The 25,111-nt window shown below is 36.7% G+C and overlaps 1 protein-coding gene across 4 annotated transcripts in view; it reads right to left on the bottom strand.

Annotated features, from left to right (window-relative positions):
- The window catches only part of Myo1d (myosin ID), a 340,584-nt gene that overhangs the window by 197,274 nt on the left and 118,199 nt on the right, over positions 1–25,111 (bottom strand). For all 4 annotated transcript variants that reach the window (XM_063249626.1, XM_063249624.1, XM_063249625.1 and 1 more), the window contains exon 14: positions 16,999–17,131. In XM_063249626.1, coding sequence (XP_063105696.1) covers positions 16,999–17,131 — 133 coding nt within the window. The remainder of the gene's footprint in view (positions 1–16,998; positions 17,132–25,111) is intronic.

Here is a 25,111-nt window from a genome sequence, read left to right as displayed (position 1 = left end):
ATGTAAACACCAAGTTTTTGTGTATTTAAGGAAACATAATTAAAGTTATCGAAGGAATAATTCAAAAGGAAAAGCAGCAACTGTGGTAAATAAAAATCAAATACAACGAAGAATGAAAAATATTAAGGGCAGTTCAGGTGCATATGACTTGTTCCCTAAGTATCAGAAATTATTACTATTTTCATCATCATTGCATTAATTTATATTTTTGAAAAAGAGATTAAACTTTATGGTAAGTCAAGAAATTATAAAAGCCACCTGGAGGCTTCAGTGATTCTATGAAACAGCCTAGCTAGCAATTCTCCCCTCTGTGCCAATTAAGTTTTGTACCATGCATTAGATCATAAATCACGTTAAATATAAAATCATATTTGGCATAGATCCTGGGACACTGAGAATAATGAATAAATTATCACTGGATAAATCCATGAGATAAATATATCCTACTTATTAGTATACAGAGTTTCTCCTGACTTTGCTACGCATAGACATATAGATGCACTCTAAGACATACAGACTTTGGGAGTCAAATCAGGCAGTTTGGTGCACCATAGAGAGCTTGATGTGGCAAAGGGTAGCAAATAATTTAAGAAGTAGGAAAGATTTGAAGAAGGTGAATTGATTTACATTTTGAACAGAATAACAGTTTTTTACATCTAAAAATGAAGGTGCAATCGTATACTTATCATGTTCCTTACAAGGTAAAAAGTAGTATCATTCTCTTTTTTAATGTAAGTCCAATTGTATTAGCTGGGCTGCGGATTTAGCTCAGCGGCATAAGCACCTGCCTTGCAAGCAGGCGGTCGTGAGTTCGATCCCCAGTACGGATTAAAAAAAAAAAAAAAAAGTAATATAATTGTATTAGCTGCCTATTGCTGCCATGCAGATTACCACAGACCTAGCAATTTAAAACAGCACAATTTCATTATCTTACAGCTTTGGAAGAAAGAAGCCTGAAATGGATCTCAACGATCTAAAATCAAGGTGTCAGAAGGATCTAAGGGATAACCTGCTTTCTTATCTTTTCCATAGTGTTGTACACACTCTTGGGCTTGGAACTTCCTTTGATCCTTAAAGCTAACAATGTCCAGTTGAGTCCCTCTCATGATGCCACCTGTCTGGTTCTGATTCTTCTGTTCCCCTTGTTTTTCCCCGAAGGACTCTTGTGATTACATAGGACTCACCTGGATAATCCAGGATAATCCCTCATTCTAGGGTCTTTTGATTAACAGCCTTAACTCCATCTGCAACCTTAATTCTACTGTACTGTGTAATGTAATAGGTTCACAGATTCTGGACTTCCTGGGAGGGCTTTGGTATAATAAAGTATTAAAGGTATAATTCTAATAAAAATATATAGTGTCTGAGTTCACCTATATGGCCAATGATTTAATCAATCATGCCTATGTAAGAAAACCCTAATAAAAACTCAGGACATTGAGGTTTGGAGGAGCTACCTGGATGGTGAGCACTAAATATATAGGTAGGATGCCTAGCCTGAACCCATAGGGACAGAAGCCACAAGCCTCGCCACCCTATGTGTTGCTCCCCCTAGTATTTTACTTTCATCTTTTAGAAAAAAGCTGTTATTAAAACTGCAGCATTTGCTTCACTCCTGTGAACCATTCTAGCCAACTGTCATGCCTGAAGGGGAGTCATGCCAACCTCTAAATTTGTGCCCACATGAATCTGAAGTCAAGGGGACTTTGCTCTTTAACTTGCTGGATGTGACACTAACTGAGTAGTACCAGAGAGAACTAAATTGTAGGATACTAAGATGGTGCTGCGATGAGGAATTATTCTTCTGCCTCTTGCAACTGTCCTTTCTAAAAAATGTGAGAGAATGAAAAGGATAATCATGATATTTACAGTCTTTCCCCATAGGAGGTAGAGGTTCCACCCCATTCTTGAGTCTAGGCTGGCTTTCTAACTTTTTTTTTTATCAAGACAGTATGACAGAAGTGACAATTCTGGAGACCTGCCTTTTCTGATTGTTCCTCTTATAAATTACTTCTTTGAGCATGTAAAGAAGCTCAGGACTAAACATGACATGAAGAAAGATGCCTGGTCATCCAGCCATGCCATAGGTGAGAAAATCTTAGACTAGCCAGTCCCTGTTGCCTGGCCTGGTTGGTGACTCCAGCAAAACAAATGCTCAGTAAATTCACTGAACAATAAACTGTTGTTGCCCCAAGTGCTACATTTTAATGTTTTACATCAAGGGACAAAAAGGGAACAACCCTTCCTATTGTGGAACACCAGTCCTTGGCTTAAACTTCCAATTCCTGTATATCTAAATGGAGGATCAATATTATTATATAATGCAAAGTAGAATTCTATAAAAAATAACAATGGGTGTCAGTTGCTTGTAATTCCAGCTATTTGGGAGGCTGAGACAAGTTAATTAATGAAATAGTGGATAGGCTTTCCACTTTGAGTAATGAAAGATTATACAATTTAAACCAATACTCATGCTAGGTATAACTAGAATAGGTTGGCAAAATATAAAAACATTTGCCTTAAGATACTGGAGAATTAACAAGACAGTGGAGAACTTCTAAGCTGGAATCCAAGAAAGTCAGAATATCATGGAGGAATACTCTGGGTTGAGACTTGCTAACTCCAGAAGCAGTGGATAGGATCTAAATAATGGTTCTGGTAGGAAAGAGACGAAAGGGTTGAAAAGCAGAAATTCACACGAGTCAAAACCACAGATAAATCAGAAGCAGGCATTTCCTTGCAAGGCCCATAGTTCAACTCTGAATAACCTCAGACCTTGAAACTGGAAAAGCCTATTTGTAATAATAATGCTGATTAAGTGCTCAGAAAAAACAAATATTAATCTTTCATGGGAAAAAAATGGCATAAACTTGGGCACCATCATTTAAAAATATACTTCTTGGAACAACAGCAAAAAACCCAAGATCTAGACATATTAGGGGAAAAGACAACCTGAATTAAAAATAACAACAACAACAACAAAACAGAAAACAGACAGACATGCAGGCATCTAGATACTGGTATCAGATACAGACATGAAAATACCTTACCATATTTAAGATGATAGAGACAATACTGAGGATTTTGTATGGAACCAGAAACTACCAAAAAACAAACAAACAAACAATAGAGCAAGTGGAAAATCCAGGATTGAAAAAACACAAAAATGGAAATTAAGAACTCAGGAGATCAGTAAAAGGGTAATTCAGAAATGGTTAGAAAAATATCAAATGAACTAGAAGATAGATAAGAAGCAATTTCCTAGAATGAAGCACAGAGACAAAGAGATGGAAAGGAAGGACAGTAAGAGGCATAGAAGTACTATCTTTGAAATGCTAAAAGAAATGTTAACATAGGATTTCACATAAGCAAAGATATTCTTCAAGAATGAAAACCATATAAAAATATTTTTGGGTCAACAAAAGCAGAATCTGTTACTATGAGATTTCAACTACAACAGGGCAGAGTTCAAGCAAAAGAAAATGATCCCAAGTGAAAGATCAATAATAGAAGAAAAAGAAATAAATGATAAACGACAATAAATCTAAATAGATACTATGTGTCATAATAATAATAAATACTTGCCTTAAGTATATATTTTAAATATATGATGTGATACATGCATTTTTACATATAAGTTAAAATACCTGACCAATATAAGTTTTGATAAATGAAATTAGGATGTTTGATTTGCCTTGCATTGCCCAGGAAGAAGATAAAAGTTTCAAGTAATATTAATTATCGATATTCAAGAATAATACTGTAGGGCTGGAGATTTAGCTCAATGGTGCAAGTGCCTGCTTGGCAAGTGTGAGGTCATGAGTTCAATCGCCGGTACCAAAAAAAAAAAAAAAAAAAAAAAAAAAAAAAAAAGAATAATACTGTAATAGGTCAAGTTAACCACCAAGATAATATTATGATATAAATCTTCTAAAATAATAAAGGGAACAAATGGAATAACAGAAATAATCATAATGCTGGGAGAGGTGTGGGGAGGTGCCTTTTTAGGCTTAACTAAACATTCTGATCCAAAAGACTCACAGGCAATATCTGGCACCAATCTCTTTGGAAGGACAGGAACAGAGCTTGCCACCAGGAAGTGCAAGGCACTTGCAAGAGCACGCAGAGGTCAAATGACAGGTCAGGTGCAAGCAGGTGAGCTCTCTATTGGGTGGCTGTGGCAGATGCCCTGCTTAAAAAGTCTTACGTCTTACAGGAGCCAAATTCTCTTAATACACCAAAGCAGATACAGCTTCCTGGGTCCCCATGAATGGCATGCCCAATATAAGAGTCACAGAGCTCACACAAGCTCCAAGTATGTTTTCCTCATTAGATATTTGCCTTTTTCCAGCATAGATGCAATTTATCAGCAGAGATCATTTTCAACATAAGCAACGTTGCTTTGTGATATTATTGATATGTATCTTTTACTAGGTTACTGGGGAGAATGGAGTTAGAAATTTTACTGAGGTTAATTTGTCAAGCAGAGGAATAGAGTTTTATTTACATTTGCCTATAATAAATGAAAAGGTTTGAAAGGGAAGAAGCAAGTTTTAAAAAGGTCAAAAAGAAAGTACTAAGAAAATGGTTGATCTAAAGGCAACAATAGTACTTTAAAAGTAAACGGACTAAAAGATTTATTCAAAAGATAAAAGATTGTCAGGATAGACAGGATAGATTAAAAAATCCAAACTGTACACTTTTACAAGAGATTTTGAAATATGAGGATAAAAGAGACTCAACATAAAAGGATGAAAAAGATACATCATGGAAACTCTTGGCAAAAGAAAAGTTGGTATGGCTGTGTTATTCATGCAAATGCAAAAAGCAGTATGGGAATAAAGAGAGACTTTTCATCGTGGTATGTGACTCAATCACCAGGAACACACAGCAGTCCTAAATTGAGTGAACCTAAAAAATTCTCTATTTAAAGCAAAACCTGAAAGTACAAGAAGAAGCAGACAAATTTAGAATCAAAGTGGGTATTATGTATCTCTCAACATTGACAAAACAAAGAAATTAGTAAGGAGCTAAAACAAATATAAAAAAGCAAATTTAATAAATTTTAAAGAATTGAAATCATGCAGAAGTTATCCTCTGGTGAAATAAAAAGAGCTAGAAATAAAAAACCAGAAGTTGCTACTTAGAAAATCTTCTATTTAAAAAAAATTTCATATATTACTTAGGGCAAAAAAACTGCAACGTGAGTCAGAAAATATTGTGAACCTAATAATATATGAAATCACACAGCAATTTAGAGTAAGAAATCAATTGAAGTATTATATGTAATTTTACTAAACAGAAGCCAGTTGAATAGGATTGTGCCAGCACTGGGTGACTATACACAGGAAGTGGTAACACTACATGAGGCACTAATGACCAGCCAAGGAGTGGGGAGAAGCCTTCATCCTGTTTAGTAATATACAAGTCTTTGGGTAAAGGATTTAATGGAAATACTTTCTCTATTTAATCAGCATTCTGTCTCAACTTATAAATGCCGCCTCCTCTCTCATTTATAAATATCAAGACTGACTCAGCCTAAGAATTCCTAAATCTGACAAATCTGGAGTCATATAAAGGTTAAATTGCAAATGTTCAAATGTTCACTAGTCTCTTAAACTTTTAAACCTGTCTTTTTCTACATTTTATGTTTAAAAAAACCATTTTTGAAAGTATACCAATCAATACATGCTTTAAATAGAAGGCACTATTGAAATACACATCTATTTAAACTGCTTTGTATACTGTCAAGCTAAGATAAATTCCATTCACTTAATAATTTACTGACCGCCAGTTTATGGCACAATATGGTGCTACCAAGAGGTATATACAAGTAATAGAATCTATTCTCCATATTCAAAAGACAATTAGGGGCCAGGACATAGCTCAGCAGCATAAGCACCTGCCTGGCAAGTGCAAGGTCCTGAGTTCAACTCCTGGTACCAAAACAAACAAACAAACAAACAAACAAACATAAAAGACAATTAGGTGAGGCAATAAAGCATGTACTTAACACACCATGTGGATGGACTCTGAGGAAGTTAGGAGTTAAGGATTTCCCTTTCTGATAATAGAAGGCTAGGTCATACACACTGACTTTGTCTACGTCTCTAAAGTAAAGGTGTCAGATTAAATATGGGGAAACTGTCCTTTTATATGCCCCACAGACCTAACAACATAGTGAAGAAGTATCTGATCAAGGTCAGAAGAGGATTACAATCCAAAGAGAGAGCGTAGCTCCAGAGTTACTTTTGTCTCAAAAGCTGCTGTTGATCAGAGAAGAACATTTACAGGCTGAACAGAGGTGCTGACCTGGTAGGGTGAGCGGGGTGGGAGCTGGAACCCAGGCTTTGCAGAGGGGTCTGTACAGTACTTTGGTCTGGAAGCCTAAGGAGTTAATCCAGAGAGCTGAAGATGATCAGGAAACCACTAGGCTCTCAGGAGCAGCTGTTCTTCACTGAGCTACTTCTCCACATCCTGACACTGGCTGAAGGGTACACAGACCACCTGGATTTGTTATGACCTTCAGCTTTCAACATTTCTATTTCCTTATGTTTAGATGTCACCAGTAAATATCTCGGATTCTGTAACTTAATTTGACAATTGTTATCTGCTTACATTCAGTGTAGCTACAGATGTTTGGATTTGTTATTGTCTTCTTAACTGGCTTCAGATTTCTATGTTCTTTTGTCTCTTCTTCCATAGTTTTTAGGGCTTATTTAAACACATTTTTTCTTTTCTTTCCCCTCTATTTGTTTGGAAGTTACAAATATCTATCACCATTGTATTAATGATCAGCTTAGAAAAGTCTGACATGTATTTTTAAATCAGAGTTGATATTTAAACCGTATTTTTTATTTACTTGCAAAACTAATAACCTTACACACTTGAATTACAATTACGTAAACTTCCAATTATGTGCCACTGTTACATCATCTAATTCTAGTCTGTATTTTAATACAGAAAATTTACAATGCATCATTATGTTTACCAAAGTTTTTGCTTTTTGCATTTCAAACTTTTATTTACTGTACTTGTATTCTTCTATTGTCTGATGTATAGCCTTTAAAATTTCCTTTTTGAGGTTTTAATATTGGTAAACCAGATTTTGTTTTTTTGGAAAGATGCCTTTGTTCTCAAAAAACACATACTTTAGTATAGAATTTTAGTTTACAGTTATTTTCATTCAGCTTGTTATTCCTTTGGAGCTAATCTATCTTTTCCCTGACCGATTTTAAGGTATTTTGTCTTTGATGTTCTGGGGCTTCACTAGTTGTTAACATGTAGATTTCTTTTAATTTTTCCACCCTGGGATACATTTGGCTTCCTGATTCTATTAAGTGATGTCTTACAATATTCATAAAAATATTTCTTTAAACATTGCTCTGTAATTTCCTTTTCTTCTGTATGTCTGAGCAGATGCATGAGGGACCTTTCAGTTTGCATTCTACTCTCTTGGTGGTGTTTCTTTTATTGGTTTCAGTTCTTAGTCTAAGACAAATTCTGAATAGTTCCTTCAATTCTTATTTTGTTTTATGGTTTTTGTTTAGCTTTGTCTAAACTCTAATATTAAACCTATCAACCAAGCTTTAAATTTAGTTTTCATTTCTATTAACTGCCTAGTTGCTTGTTTTTTTAAAAAAATATTTGCAGACTTCTCACTTCGGGTGACATATATTATTTATTGTTTGTGATTATTTCAGTGTCAGAAATTTTCATGAGTCTGAAATTACTGCTATTGAGTCTCATGCTAGTATATAGCAACTTGTACTAATTGTTTTTAAAGATTAGTGTATAAATATTGGGTTTCACTGTGACATTTTCATATATGCATATAATGCTTCAATCATATCCACTGGCCCATTGTTCTTCCTGATTCTTTTCTCTTCCTTCTTCCTGACTGCCTTCCTCTGGCTTTCTTGTAATGATTCTTTAAGCAAAGCTCCTTATTTTCCTTGGAACTTGTCTATGGAAATTCTTTAAGGTATGGTATAAAGGTAGTTTCCTCAGGGAAATAAACTGTGCTTGCCTTTCATATGCCTGGGGACAAGGCAAGGCCTGAACCACTTTAAATTATTAATTTGAAGCTTTTTCAGCCCACCCAGCTACTATGAGTTTGGGCTGTAAATGTCATAAAAGGCAACTTATGAACACCTGCATCCCACCATTTATTGGCTCGGTAGCAGGGACCAAGACAGGCAGTTTTCCTTATGAACGAGATTTAGTTCTAGTTCACTCTAGAGGTAGCCCTTCGAAGACTGACCTATTAGTGTGTGTGCGTGCGTGAGAGTATGTGTACAGAATCTCCTATGAGACACACGGCAGGCCCTAGGCTTCACTTCAAGGACCCAGGCTTGAGTAACTATACTCAAAGTTAGCTACTTCTACACAACACTGCAAGGTAAAAGTCAGCTTTAGAGTTCTGATGAATTTTCCTTTTGTTCATTTAACTTCTGTATTCACTCAGTCCTTGGCTTGCATATTCCTTACTTTTGTTACTTCACAGCTACATTTAAGATACTGATTTTTATATTTTACCAATGTTTTAGTTATTTTCAGCTGGCATTAGTAGGCACTTCATTTACCATGTTGTCAGAAAATGCATTATTCATACACACACAATTTTTAAGATCTCTCCATCTATGTTTCTAAGTAAACAGATTGCTCATTTTATTTTCTCATATTCATCTTAAAATAGTATTACTCTCATAAAATGAGTTGGGTAGTGGCCACTTTTCTCATCTTCTAAGAGAGTCTGAATGTGATAGGGATCACTGGCTCCGCAAAGGTCTTATAAAACTGATCTTTAAAAGTATCCAGGCCTAATGTCCTTGCCAGGATTGGGGGAGGGTAGATATCTGATCAGTGATTCAGAATCTCTATTTACTGATTTTCTCAGATTTTCTATTTCTTCTTGAATTGATCTTGCTACTTTTTCCTAGAAAAACTAAAGTTTCAAATTGATTGGTGTTCAATCACAATATGCTGTTACTCTTAAAATCTCTATGGTATCTGCAGTTATAGCTTTTTCATTCACGGTATTATTCTTTTTTTTTTATTGGTACCAGGGATCGAACTCACGACTGCCTGCTTGCAAGGCAGGCGCTTATGCCGCTGAGCTAAATCCCCAGCCCCACAGTATTATTCTTTATCAATATTTTAGAGCTTTGTCCATTTGGCTACTTTTTAGTTTTCTATTATTTTTAAATTTTCTATTTAGAAATTCTTCTTTTAGGGTTGGCGATTTACCTCAGCGGCATAAGCGCCTGCCTTGCAAGCAGGCAGTTGTGAGTTCGATTCCAGGTACCGATAAAAAGGAAAAAGACAAAAAAAAAAAAAAAAGAAATTCTTCCTTTTTCTTTTGGTTTTCTTTGGAACCCTTTTTCTGGCTTTTTGAGCTGAACTTATTTCAGTCTTATTATTATATAAAGACATAACAAATAGGACACTAGCAGTATCATACAAATTCTTTGTCTAGCAGCTCCAAATACTTTGTAATTTCCATTGTGATTTCCTCTTCCATCTGTGAGTTACTGAGTAGAGCATTTTTTAGAAGTTCCCAAGGACATTAAAAAATGCTTTTATTTCACTTGCTTTGAGGATGGGCCATATATATATATCTTTTCAAAATAGTTGAGTCTTCCTTTGTAGCATGTGGTCTGTTCTTGTAAATGTTCCATGCGTATTTGAAAGGAATATGTTTCCTAATCCTCGGGTATAAGGTTCTTTTTATCTATTAGATAAAGTTTAAATTTAGTTTTCAAAGCTTTTGCATTCCTATTTTTTGTCTGATCCATCTATCAGATTTTGGCAGAATTGATTTTAAATTTCCCTCGAGCACTGGACTTACTGATCTCTTTCTTTGCCTTCTTTCTCTCTTTTTTTTGTCTCTCTCTTTCCCTCTTTTTCCTTTCTCTGTTTCTTAGTCCTTTTTTCTCTTTTTCAGTGTTGAGCACTAAACTCAGGGCCTTGACACTGAGCTACACGCCCAGCCCTTTTACATTTCTTTATTTTGTGACAGGTTCTTGCTAAGTTACCCAGGCTGGGCTGAGCCCTTCTCCTGCCTTAGCCCTTCAGAGTGCAAGGATTACAGGTATGTTCTACCAGCACAGCTCATTGATTTCTCTTTAAATGTTTTAATGTTTTGGCTTTTTAGAATTTGTAATAATTATGGCTATGCTGTTAGATACCTAGTTCAAAATGGTTTCATTGTCTTTGATACTTTTGTGATTACTAGTTTATATCTGTTAATACACCCTTAAACTCTACTTTTTCATTAACCACTTAACAGTTTACCCTGAGTGTCACGTGGGCAGCATGCTTATCTACCAACTTTCCCAAGTGCTGTTCAGGTAGGTGTCACATCAGCCAGTTGATTCTTGTATCAAAAAATTTGATAAAATTATTCTTTTTATATTTTGTTATGTTACCTTATAAAAAATATGCAATTAAAAAAAAGTTCAGGGATACAGCTGAGCGGCATAAGCACCTACTTGGCAAATGAGAGGTCATGAGTTTGATTCCCCTTATCATTAAAAAAAAAGAAAGAAATTTTTATTTATCCTGAATTTTAATAACTAGACTGGCAAGTGGTTAATATCACTTTTGGTAATTTTATTTTACATGGCATGGCTTGCTGTATCCTTTTCCATCTCCATCTCTTTATATTGAAGCCTTCTGAATAGTGTTATTTTGATGCATCTTCTGTAAGCAGCATATAGTTTGACTTTCCACATATCTGATTCATTTAGAATACTTATATTTATGATGAAAATCAATTATGTAGCTTTATGAGTGTGATTTAAATATATGTTGAATATTTAAAAATTATTATAATAAAAGACACATTACCCTTAATTCCCCGCAAAATATTCCCCCTTGTTTCATTGTTTTTGCCATTTTCTAAAGCAGTTCTAGAATTCCTCTTTTATGATTGTCACTATGAGGTACGATAACAAATATAGTTAATGCTGCTGCTGAATGTCATCCAAATGAAAAGGTAAGTTCACAAAAACATTACAATGTTTTGTCATCTACATTATTTATAGGATCTTGTACTATTAGACTTCTGGCTTTTCTTGAAAGTCAAAATGACCATGAGAAGTAGACATTTTCAACCAATTCAGGATATCAAGTGTGTCATGACAAGGCAACTAGAGAGACTCCTGAAACAAGACTCCAGAACTGCTTCAGACAGTGGCAAAAATGATGTGATAAGTGTCTGAAGTCAGAGAGAGTATTTTGAAGGAGATTAATAACAATGCATCTTTTATTGCAGTTTTTAAAAATTAAACATTCACTGTATTTTTCAATCATACCTTGTATTTGTACCATATTATTCCCTCCTTCCCTTCCTTGCTTTTTCTCCCTCTAACTCTCCTTCCTTCCTTGGTACAGGGGACTGAGCTTGGACTTTCACAATGACTTACAGCTGCAGCCTTTTTCCATTTTTATGTTGAGACAGTTTCATTACATTGCTAAATTCCCAGGTGGAACTTGAACTTTTAATCTTTCTGCCTCAGCCTCTCAAAATGCTGGGATTATAGACACAGGCCAGCTATATTTTCTAATTCTAGTGTTTTATCTTTGCTCCCCACTCCCAAACTAAACTATCTATATTCTTTTGCTTGCCTTACTCCCTTCTCTTTCCCTTATACCTTACCTCCTAAATTGGGAAGCTGCTTCAAAGAATGCTATGCTAGTTGCCTACCTTATAATACTTGCCTACTTATAATTCTTATTTCTAGATTGGTGCACTACTGACCAGAATTAAAAAAAAAAAAAAGAGGGAAAAAAATCCTTTCCAGGCACCTTGGCACCTATGTGTAGCAAGAGGACATAGCTGAGGCCTGTGTGAGATTTCCACACAGCCTCCTGAAAGAGAAGTTCCAGCTGCTGTCTTCACAGAAGAAAGGATGCGAGCACAAGAGCAGTGGAGTAGAGTGATGGAAGGACCGTGGAAGGACCCAGAAACACTACTGCTGCTGCTGCCGTCTGGGATGCCATCTATACTTCATCTCTGGGCTGGAGAAACATACTTTGCTTTTGTTTAGGCCACCTTTTGGGGATCTCTTTTAATAGAAACTAAATGTAATTCCTGATACAGAACTTATAGAAGGTTCTAGATTTTAATTTTTAAAAATTTTATTATTATGATTATTATGATTTTGGTACTGATAATGAAACTCAGGACCTTGTGCTTGCCAGGTAGGCACTATGCTGCTGAGCTATATCCCTGGCCATAGAATTTTAATTTTTTAAAAAGGAACTTTTATCACATTTAGAAAACAAAAGGTTCATTTTCTAGTTCATTAAATATATTTCACGCAAGAATTCAGTGTTCAGCTCTTTTTGGGTCACACGGCTTCCTTCTAGGTTCTCTTTTCTCCTCACTGGATGAAGCAGGCTGGAGATGGCATAACGAGAGAAGTGTGCTTCAGTAGTAAGAAGTGGCATTCTAGCCTCTGGTCCCTGTGCCTTACCCCTGTCCTTCTGGAGACCTGGTTATGCGAGCCACCAAACCGCACTTATTTGCTGTCACTTGAGGCCAAAGAATCTTGAGAAAAGAAAAAGAAAGCTACAGAACAGATGTGTTCTTGTGTCATTTGCCTAATTTATCCACAGTGAAGTAACAGTAACAGTATAGATTTAAATTTAAATTCCTACAGAGGAAATTGATTTTTTCAAAAAAGATAATAACGAAGAAGAAAATACACAGGAAAAGTACCAGAAGAAAAAGATAAAAATAATGAGTCCCAGAATGCTGCCTAATTTATCAAACTTGTCAACAGCAGCAGTTAAGAGCAGAAATCTGTGCTTCAAGGAAACATTAGAAAGAAACCCAGACTTAGCTTATCAAGTTAGTATTAGAATCGAACAATAAAAAGTAGAAATAATTATCAAAAAAAACTTTATATTTCAAATAATTAAAATAGCCTAAAGATAATGCCTAATGTACTAACACTGTTAAAATTCCTCTGGCTAGGACTTCCGGAAGAATATGGCGGGTAGATAGCAGCAGCTATGGAGGCTCTCTGAGATGCCCCGCTTAGAATCCAGGAATGCTGCGGTATGAGAAGTCCTAAGCAAGGGGAGATACACCCTGCTGACACAGGAATGAACTAAGCTAAGAGAAACCAACTGGAAATCATAACAGGAACAGATAAAATCTCAGTGTGGAAGCTAGAACCCATGCCACTGGGAGCTGCAATTTGAATTTCCTGCTGCCACTGCTGTGTCCAAATCTGCAGGGCAGGGAGAGAGACACGTGAAAGCTCTGAGAGCGGGAATCTGCGAATAGAGTTGAGAGCAGGACTAGCAGGGAGCCCTACATCGACTTGCGGTGAGTGGCATGGGGACCCTTTCATACAGTAGGAGGCTCCAGCAAAGGACATACTGGGACCAGGCAGCCTTGCCCGAACAGGGCGCTGCAGTGACTTCAGTCGCATATTTCCCTCTCAAGCGGGATTGGTAGGGAGTGCCTGGCCTGCATGATGCTGCTGACTAAGACCCACTGACTAAGCTAGTAGGCTAGCTCAAAGCAGGTCCCAGTGCCTGGAGGTGTACCCTAGCAGTGAAGCCTTCTGTAGGTTGGCCTGGAGGGGCAGGCCCAGCAGAGGCTGCCCAGGTCTGTGTCTCCCTAGTACACTGCAGTGGGTGGGAACACCTGGCTGGCGCAATTCAAACAAACTGTAATTGAAAAAGAAAAAAACTGGGCCTTCTACATTCGCCTGTAGGAAAGGAATAAAAAGTATGGGAAGAGGAAGCAACAAGAAAGGGTCCTCAGTCCCCAATCCTGAGAACACTGACCCAGTAAAGGGAAACGCAAAGGAAGACAGAAAACATGCAATATCAGACACGGCACCAATAGGCATAAAGCGATATCTCCAGAGCCTCATAGACGAGTCCAAAAGTGAAGTATTTAACAAAATAAAGCAAGATATAAGTAGAATAGTGAGAGAAATGCCAAGCACTGCCCAAGAAAAAACAGATGGTGGAATGGAAGAACAGAAAAAAAGGGGAGAATTGTTTGATGGAGAAAATAGAGAAAACATAGAATACGTGAAGCAGGTTCAAAGAGAATACCAGGAAACTAAAAACTCTATTGAAAGCTGGCATAACAGCTTGAAAGAAACTAAGGATAGATTATCTGAATTGAGGGCAGATTTGTAATATGGGAGTATGAAATGAAAAACTTCTTAAAAATAACAAGAAATAACTGTTTAGCAATAATACAAAGGCTAGAAGATGATAAGAGGATCTATAACTTAAGAATTAAGAACATAAAAGAAGAAGTAGGGACTCAAACAAATGAACTACAAAAGCTATTCACAGAAATAATCCAAGAGAATTTCCCTAATTTAGCAAAAGGTAAAGATACTCAGATATATGAGGCATACAGGACCCCAGCCACCTACAACCCAAACAGAGCTATACCCAGGCATATAATAATCAAAATTCCAGAAATCCAATATAAGAACAGAATACTAAAAGCCGTCAGAGACAAGAAACAGATCACTTACAAGGGAACACCCATCAGAATTACAGCAGACTTCTCGGCACAAACCATCAAATCATGAAGAGCGTGGGGGGAAATAATTCAAGCTTTGAAAGATAACAACCTCCAGCCAAGATTGATATATCCTGCACAACTGTCCCTAGAAATTGATGGAAAAACAAGGTGCTTCCAAGATAGAGGAACTAGGGGAATTTGCAACCACCAATTCAACTCTACAGAGAATACTGCAGGATATTCTAAAAAAGGAAAATACCAAGATTCCAGAAACAGTGGCAGAGAGGCCACAATGAATGGAGCAGAAAGCGAAATGAAGAAGACAAACTGACAACAAATGACAGAAAAAGATCTCAACAGAAATGAGGCAGAGAAGATTGGGGGGTAGAACAGCTATTTTGGAGAAAACAAGACATCATAATAGCTAGTGCTGATTTAGTATCATCTTGCTTTGAAGTCCCATCAAGCTTTTATTCTTCTGTCTCCATCGGTCTTAACAGGTTGTATCTTATTGGATTTTATTGTATGTGATAATATAAGCAAAAAGTTTTATAGACAAGGAGATTATACAGAAACCATTGTTCATTTTCTGATAGTTGGTTCTAAATACCCTGTAATACTGTCATTCTCTTGAATGGTTTTACATTGTCTTGATATGTTTGGTGCTACAATATATGAAAAGTTATACTCAAAGATTTCAAGGAAAGCCACACTATAGTAACTACTTTTATGTCGGGATGTCTTGTGGTGAAGCACTGTTTTGCTTAAATGGTTATGCTTTGACCTGCGCTATTTTATTGTTATGCCCTCTTTTATCTCAGTCTCCTTTTTTTTTAATTATTTACTTTATTTTTTCTTTTTAATTAAGGGAAAAATAAAAAAAGCAGGATACATTATAGTAACCTACTTTTATTTCCTATTAACTTGATTTGAAACCCTGTATAGCCCTCACCATCTTGCTTTGACTGATTTTTCTCTGTTCTGCTTTGCTTGATAGTACCAAGTTTGAAAGTACAGGCAATCTTTGATTTTGACTGACAGCTTTGTTTTGCCATATTTGACTTTATTCTCTTCCAAAAAAAAAAAAAAGGTAATAAGAACTAAGGAGTAATAAAACCCAAAATGTGTAAATTTTGTTGTAAAAAAGAGAGGAAACAAAAGTGCTCTAAAGGATACAACTGCAAGTGTGTTTAGGGATGTTAAATAGCTGACCATATTAATGTTTTTGGTTGGATCATTGAACACAACTGTTTGAAGTCTCTCTGTTTGAATGTCCACTTTGTATGCTTTGATACTGTGACTTGAGCAACTATCTCTAAGATGATAATGTGTAATCTATTAACTGGTGATTTCTTACTGTTTTTTTTTTTTTTTTGTAGTTCTGTATTACTTGTACCCTTACACCGCTTTGTTTTGTTTTGTTTTTTCTCTTTTTCCTTTTAAGTAAAATTTAAAAAAAAGAAAAAAAAAAGAAAAATGTAATAAAAACGGAAAAAAAAAAAAAAGAAAGTATAGGCAACAACTGTAAAGACAGTAAGATTCATTATGACGCCCATTCTGGTTGACTATTATTTTCTTTTAAAGCCCCGTAATGTCTCTAATGTTTTAGTATTATTCTTTACTGTTTTGTTCAGTTTTACTATAAATGATGATATAGGCAATTCTTTTTAAGATAGTAAGAGGCAGTATGGTAACCATTGTTGATCACCTAGTATTTTGTTTTTACATTATCTATTATGTCCATCCTTTAGATTTGACTGACTCTGTTCTGTTATGTCACATTTGGTTTTAATCTCTTCAAAAAAAAAGTAATAAGAACTGTGAGAGTAATAAAACCCAAAGTGTGTAATTGTCATTGTACAAAAGAAAGGAAAAGAAAGTGCTCTAAAGAATATAACCCCATATATATTTAAGTGTATAAGATAGATAACCATAATACTGAGTTTTGTTGGATCATTGAACAGAACTGTTTCCAGTCTCACTGTTTGAAAGTCCACTTTATATGCTTTAATTTTGTAACTTGAACAACTATTTCTTTCTTTTTTTTTCTTTTTCTCCTTAAATAAAAAAAATTCCTCTGACTAATTAATATTTAAACATGGAAAACAGAAGGTATGTTACTACAATTTAATTCCTGATTTTTACCCCCTTTTTGCCATGCCCTGTTTTCTGCACAAGGCTGAAGTTCATTTTGTGAAGCATGGTATAATTTACTTATATTTTAAATAACATTAAGATTCCCCCTTGATTCTGACAGTAGAATAAAAAGCTCAAACTTAAGAAAGGCTTTGGAATGCAAACAATTACTTCACCCAGTTTTTTAAAACAGTAATAAAGTTTTCGGTATAACCCTCACTTTAAATATATAATCTTCAATTTGATTAAAAATCATCACCTAAAAAGCAAATCGTACATACATTTCTTAGAACATACATCTAGAGGGAATCGATGCATTAAAATGGGTATTTAGAAAAGAAAATAATTACCTTCGATGCAAGATTGTCTACCAGAGCAATCATGGAATTCTTGAACAAGGTGGCAGCAGTCAGGGGTCGCTTGGTCACCTCTGTAATGCTCAGTTTACCTTCGGGCCACATATTCTTCAGCACAGGATTTGAACTGAGAAGTATGGAAGAGCAATTCAAATGTTGCATTCAAATAGGTTGAATAAAAATGGCTAAATAATCCTGCTGAACTGTATCCTGGATGTCACAAATGGATTGAACTTAAAGACCTAATTGGAAGAACTTTTCTGTCCAGAAAATTATGCTGATATAATGACAAAGTCTGCACTACGAATTTTCCCAAAAGATAGCACATTTAAAAATTATTTAAGCTTCTATAAAATGACATATATACTACCTTGAAACTAAATTGATGTTTAACATTACTCTTATAATATGTATAGAAAACAAATTGACTTTGTGATGGTTGGACAAACCAATAGTAAGACAATATCATATCAGAAAGCATTACTGAAAGAAATACTCAGAATAGGTAACAGTATAAAAGGCAGCTCTTTCTAAAAATACAGAAGACGAATATAAAGTAACCATTTTTACATTGTCTTGCAGCAGATTGCTTCACTGCAATTGAATTTATGAACACATTTACAGGTAGTACTGGCAGTTACAGTATTTATTGATGTGACACTAGAACTGTTGCAATCCAATTCTAAAAATGTACTTCAGGCCAACTTCCACCTAAAAACATATATTCATTGTTTGGCTATGTGAAGATATTTTTAAAAACACAATCTCAAGTGTGATTTTGTTCTCATTTCATTTTAAAGTAATTGGAACTTAAAATGTTGCTTGGTTCCTGGAAACTCTCCTCTTGTTATAAACATTTTTTTAAAAAAATTGAGTGTTGAAAAAAGAAAGAATATGGGTGTTGGTTGTGAACTATGCTTACAACTGCTATGGTTTTGCCCCTTTTCATTCCCCTGTATAAACTGAGAAAATGGAGTTGGTTCTCCAAAGCATCTAGTAAGTTTCTGCTGCACAGGTTCTCCAGACAACAGCTGCAAAAGGGAAGGGTGGTGGACAACAGAATGAAGATGATGAGTGGTGATATAGGATCGACAGGGTCTGGACATACAGATGGAGCAACACTCCTGCCTCCTCCCTGTCACTGCAGGGATCTACGGTTCATGGATCTACTTTATAGTCCAATTCCAAAACATCCCAATTGTATATCTGCACCAATAAAAATGGCCATATAAATATGTACTGTTGTCCTTTAATTTCTGTTTTTTTGCTCTGTTTTTTTGAGTCACTGTTGCACACTGTAGCTCAGGCCGGCCTTTGAACTCACTATATAACCTAGGCTGGTCCCAAACTCTCAGCAATCCTTCTGCCTCAACCTCCTGAGTGCTAGGACTACGGGCATCTGCCAAAATGCCCCGCCATCCTTTAACTTTTCCGTTATTTTTTTTTTTAACAGAAAGATGCTTTAAGGTAACGTTTCTTCACTTCTAGTTCACATAGTGTGTAGATTCTTTTAGAGCACCCACTGACCATAATTTCCAGAGGGAATAAAACTATCCTTTATGTACTTGGAAAATTCGAACACATGCCAAAGGATTGAGGAGCACTGGATTTTCCAAATTGTGATTGTTTTGTTTGTTGTGGTTTGTTTAGGTTTAGTTTTTGGTCTTTTGAGACAAAGTAGTTCAGGATGTCTTGAACTTATTATCATTGTACCTCTGTCTCCTCAGTTCTGGGATCCTCAGTTCTGGCATGTGTCACCAGGTCAAACCCCAAATTCTTCTTCACTTTACTGTTGGCCATATTTGGATATTCTCATACTATGATTGTAAATGGAAGGAGTGGAAGGTTAACAATAAATGAAATAAGACCATATATTAAAATAGAACTGATACATAAGGGATCCAAACAGATTCATAGTGACTTTAAGAGGATGCACTTTTAAGCCAGAAATATAATAATAAAATGTTTTCACACATTTAAATACCAGACCCTTTTCTTTTTAAATTTTATTTAAAGAAAGACTAAACAAAACAGAAAATAGGTAGAAATAATACATATGTTCAGAGAAAAAAATAAACAGTAAGAAATCACTAATTGATGTTTACATATTGTCAGTCTACAAATAGTTGTTCAAGGTACAAAAATGGAACATGTAAAGTGGGAATTCAAGCAGCAAGACTGCAAACAGTTCTGTTCAACTGTCCAACAAAAACTTAGTAACATGGTTGTCAATCCTATACACTTAAACATACATGCAGTTATCCATATCTTCATTTATGTTTAAACAAACTAAAGCAAGTTAAAATTATTCTGAACAAAGAATAATAGTATTGCTGGATTTCATATCATGACACTCTGTGATCAGCACTGGGTACTGTAGTATCTTTTTTTGTTGTTGTTAATTTAATTTAAAGAAAGACTAAACAAAACAGAAAATGGGTAGAAATAATACATAATTTCAAAGAAAAAAATAAACAGTAAGAAATCACTAGTTGATGATTACAGATTGTCTTCTTACAAATAGTTTTTCAAGATACTAAAGTGGAGCTTATAAAGTAGGGATTCAAACAATGAGATTGCAACCAGTTCTGTTCAACTATCCTACAAAAACTTAGAAATATGGTTATCAACCCTACACACTTAAACATACATGCAGTTATTCATCTCTTCAATTATGTTGAGACTGAATAAACCCAAGCAGGCTAATATCACTCTGAACAAAGAATAATACTATTGCTGGGTTTCACATTATGACACTTCAGGATCAGCACTGGGTATTTTAGTGTCTCTTTTTCTTCAAAGTATCTGTTTGTTTCATCATGTGTCATAAGATCAGTTCTCATAAACTGTTTATAGATTCTATACATGCATGAGTCTTAACATGTACTTAAATCCTTTCTATATTAGAGGCAGAAACAAAACAAAGCAAGGCAAAACAAAACACATTCCTATAAACACATGAAATAAACATATAAGACCATTATACAAATCATTCTACCATGGTTCCTGTGTTGTCTCTTGTTATCTCCAATAGAATTGGCTATATCATCAAACATAGTATAATTGAATATATCATAACACTATTAACAAAAACACAACTTTGTATATAGTATAGAACTTCAAAAACTGGCAGTTATCAAACCAGAATGTGTATCGTAGAGTCTTGTCATCTTCAGTGTAGTTGCCTATACTCTCAGACTTGATACTAACAATCATACCAGTTTGAATAAAATCTTCTCTGCCTCATTTCTGTTATGCTCTTTTTTTGCCATCAGTTGTCTGCTTATCTTCTTCATTCTGTTTTCTGCTCCATTCATTGAGGCCTCTCTGCCACTGTTCCTGGAATCCTACTACTTTTCTCTCTCTCTAGAATGCCCTGCAGTATTCTCAGTAGAGTTGGATTGGTGGTTGTAAATTTCCCAAGTTCCTCTTTGTCTTGGAAGCATCTTGTTTCTCCATTAATTTCTTAGAGACAGTTTAGCAGGGTATATCAATCTGGGAGGGAGGTTATTTTCTTTCAGGGCTTGGAATATTTCGCTTCAGGTTCTTCTTGACTTGATGGTTTGTGTTGAGAAGTCTGCTGTTATTCTGATGGGCCTTCCTCTATAGGTTATCTGTTTCTTGTCTCTAACAGCTTTAATATTCTGTTCTTATGTTGATATTCGAGGATCTTGATTATTATATGTCTGGGTATAGCTCTGTTTTGGTTGTAGATGGCAGGAGTTCTATATGCCTCATATATCAGAATATCATTTCCTTTTCCTATGTTTGGGAAGTTTTCCTTAATTATTTCTGTGAGTAACCTTTATAGTTCCTTTGTTTGTATCCCAGCTTCTTCCTTCACATTCTTTATTCTCAAGTTATAGATCCTTTTGTCTTCTAGCCTTTGTATTGTTACTGCTTATTTCCTTTTTAAAAAGTTTTTTCATGCACCCACATTGCAAAACTGTCCTCTAGTTTGGATAATCTATCCTTAGTTTCTTTCAAGCTGATTTGCCATCTTTCCATAGAGTTTTTAATTTCCCGGTGATCTCTTTGAATCTGCTTCATGTATTCTATATTTTTTATATTCTTCATCAAATGGTTCTCTCCTTTGAGTTCCTACCTTCTTCTGTCTGTGTCTGCTTGAGGGGTGCTTAGTATCTCTTTTATTAATTTTCTTATATCTTGCTTTATTTGGCTAAATATTTCACTTTTGAACTCGTCTATGAGGTCCCAAATATATCTCTTTATGTTCACTGGCGCTTGTATGATATTGCATGTTTGCTGATCTCATTCTCCTTTGTATTTACCTGTCCTGACTCAATGTTCTCAGGGTTGGAACCTGGGGACTTTTTGTTGTTGCTTCTTCTTTCCATTTTTTTGCTTCTTCCCAGAGGCCCCAGTTTCTTTCTTTGTTGGTTACAATTCTTCTAAAGCACGCTGGCTAGATGACCCTTTATACTGCCATGTGCTAGTGAGTTACAGACAGGGACAGCTTATGCTGGGCCCTCCCCTCCGGCTGTGGCCTTCCCTGTATTACTTTGTGCCGCCTCCCCTCCGGGTCAGTCAAGCTGCTGTGGCCTGCACTGTGTTATTTCACACCACCTTCCCTCCCGATCAGTCAAACTTCTGAGGTTCCACTGGGTTAGTGTGGTGTGTGTCAGCACTGTAGGGACTTGATTTCGGATAACCTATTGGGTCTCAGCCAGGTCACGTGACCCAGGCCTAGCTCACTCCACCAATCCCGTTTGGGAAGGGAACAAGTGACTGAAGTCACTGCTGCCCCTTGTACTTGCCAGTCCTGCCCAGTCCCAGAATGTCATCTGCCGGAGCCCCCCTATTTATGGAATGGCTCCACTCTTGTCACTCACCACAGGCTGATGTAGGCACCGTGCCAACTCAGCTCTCTGTTCGGCTCGCTGACCCCGAACTTTTGCGCCTCCAGTGAGTTGAAGCGGCAGGATCTTGGATGGCTCAGCAAGTTGCGGCGGGACCTCGGATGGTTGGCAAGTCACCCGCTTAACTTCTTGGAATGAGAGAATTCATCTCGCTCTGTTTGGGGCTCCTCACTCTGTATTATGTTGAATTCTAAGTTGACTATCTCAGGGAGCCTCTGTAGCCACTTGTTATCTATCCGCCATCTTTGCTCCTCCTCCCCAGACACTTTTCTTAAAAGGACATATCCAGAAACTCAGTTTGTACAGAAGATAAGAGAGCTCTCCCCCATTCTCACACGTGCGTACATGCATACACCGACATACAATCCACAGAACTAGAGACCCAAGGATCACATTCATTAACTAACACATACAAACAAAACTAAAATCACATTGGGGAGGCTGGTTAGCTACTGAAGCATCAGAAAAGGCCAATGAGTAAAGATGGCCCATCTAAATACCACGCAGGCAGATTGATTTACCTGTAAGGATGTCAAGACTGCCCATCTTACACCGTGGCTTTCCCATTACGGAGTCACAGGTAATTAGGTGCAACCAACAGACTTTCAACCTTTTTACCCCTTTGGCAAGATCAGCTCCCTTGCAAAATGGATTCTCTTAAACTCGTGTCTTTAATTTTTAGATTTATCTAAGCTCCTTTGTTCTGACTCTGTGCTTACCAACTAAGCAGCCTGGATTCTGTGGATAACATTTTTCTGTCAATTAATAAATGAGATTTCTCACTGCTATTTGACATCTTGGCAGCTTTTCCAACAGGGAAAAGTAGCCTGTCACACCAGTGCAAGTATTCCATCCCATATGACCATTAGATTTTCAGTGGAAATAAATCTACATACTGCTTTGTTGCTACACTGGTCCTGGGTGCTTGGGCAATGCCAGTTCACCATTAAAAGCTACAACTGTTCTCAGTGAGCAGAATTTCTGGGGCATAACAAAGTTGCTAAAGTCATCAAGGTAACATCATTTTGTGTACTCTCTTGGTACACAAGCCCAGCAACACACTGTGACACAGCCATTGGCCAAATCAGTCTATTTTTCCAATTTGAAGTTTTAACATTTTCTACAGAAAGAAATGCTAGCCTCTATTATTTGTTCCTCAAAATGGGTGCATTTCACCTGATAAATGGAGTTTTTCTATGGCTGGCTCTTACATGGTCTCTTTTCCCATGTCTCTATACTTTTCTTACAGTGACAGTTCTATCATTATTCTTGGCCACTTCAACATCCACAAAAATAAACCATCTTCTAGCGAATTATCCTGAGAGCACTGTTTAAATATGATGCCTCTACAGTCCCATTTTCTGTATCCTTTCGAGCCTGTGTCAATCATGTATTTGATTTCACTGATCCCCAAAAACAGTATTGTCAGGAGTCTCACTGACCTTTAACTTAGCAAATGCGATGGGCATTCTTGGTCTTGTATCATTCCTGCTTTTGGTAGAATTTAACATAGTTTATAATTTTTTTCTTCCTGAAGCACTTTTTCCTTGGCTGGGCTTCCTGGTTTCTTTGGTCCCGCACTAGAACATTCAGTTTCCTTGCTAGTTCTTCGTTCTTTGCCTGACTAGATGTTGAAGTGTCTCATGGATTGTCTTTACACTCTCTCCCTAGGTCACCTCATGGAGTCTTAAGATTTTAAATATAATCAATATGCTGACCGTGAATTGGCATCTCTAGCTCCATCTTTCCTGAGGTCCAGAGGCACACATGACAACTGTCTATCTGGCAATTTCAACTGACTGCCCAGTATGTACTTGAAACATAACACACCCAAAACAAAACTCTTGACTTCCCACCTTTTGTCTTCTCATACCAGGCTCAGGAATAATCTTGGATTTCTGCCTTTATGTCACATATCCCATCCATCAGCATATCTTACCAACTCGCCAAGTATCACCCCATCTGACCACTTTTCACTATCTCTGTCACCGCTACACATGTCTCAAGCTGGATTAGTAAACTAGCTTCCTTTCTGGTGCCCCTCTTTCTACTTTTGTCCTTCACTGCATGTGTTTTGCAGAGTGATATGAGTGATCTCTCTACACTATAAATTACATCACAGCGTATCACATCACATCATATATCGCATCACATCATAAACCCCAATGGTGTTTCCTTGTATTTTGTCTTTATCTTGGCTCACACACTATGATCCAGGCCCTGCCCACTTCTCTAAATTCATTCTCTGCTGCTCTCTGGGTCCCTCATCCTGGTGTTAGCCACAGTGAACCTCCTGTTGTCAGTATGTTCAAACTCATTTCCACCCCAGGGCCTGGTAGCAGCTGTTTTCCCTGCCTGGATACTCTTCTGTCAGATCCTCAATGGCTACTGCCCTTACTTCATGCAGGTCTCTACTCAGATGGCATCTCAGTAAGAGGACCTGGCAGGCCTCTCTGTCTACAGTGCCTCCCCTGCCCCCCCCCACTTGTACTCTTTCATCTCTTACTATTTTAATTTTCTGCATAAGATTTGTCACACCTGAAATTTATTTGCTTATTAACTGTCATCTTCATGGGGTTATAAACTCCATGAGGGCAGGGATGGTGCCTAAACTGTGCTATAACCCAGAACATAGAAGAACATGTGGCCTAAAGGTGCTTAATACATTTTTGATAATTAACGACCAATTGACTGGACAGATTTAATAAATGAGTAAATACATTCCCAGAATTGTCTTTCTTCTTTTTTTTTTTTGGTACCAGGGATCAAACTCACAACCTTGTGCTTGCCAAGCAGGTACTTAGGCCACTGAGATAAATCCCTGGCCCTTCTTTCTTTTTCACAAGCCTTCTCTCCATACTGAGTTTAAACCTGGGATCATTTGCTAGTTTTATTTTGACCCACTTTTTCACACACATTAGTGAGAAAACCCTTTGCCCAGCTAGGATTGGTGCTCATTGCAAAGACACTTCAGTGGGAATCTGAAATGTAAAGCCTCCAGATGAGCCAGAGGTTACTAAACATTTTTGTCACCAGTGGCCTGTGTACACTAGTGGTGGTTACTGGAGGGCTAGTGGCAATAAACAGCAAAATGGAGGTCACTCAAGGGAAATCAAAGAAAATCACATCAATGGCAGGTCTTTGTGCCTAAGTTTAATGATTTTATAATCTGAAAGCCTTATATTCTTTCATTTAATAAGCATAATAAAGTAGAAATAGAAAGTCTG

The sequence above is a fragment of the Cavia porcellus genome, unplaced genomic scaffold (genome assembly GCF_034190915.1).
Source record: "Cavia porcellus strain 051 isolate PalLab524CR breed Dunkin Hartley unplaced genomic scaffold, mCavPor4.1 scaffold_6, whole genome shotgun sequence".
Taxonomy (NCBI): Eukaryota; Metazoa; Chordata; class Mammalia; order Rodentia; family Caviidae; genus Cavia; species Cavia porcellus.
Note: the sequence above shows the minus strand (reverse complement) of the source record. Positions and strands in the feature narration are given on the sequence as shown.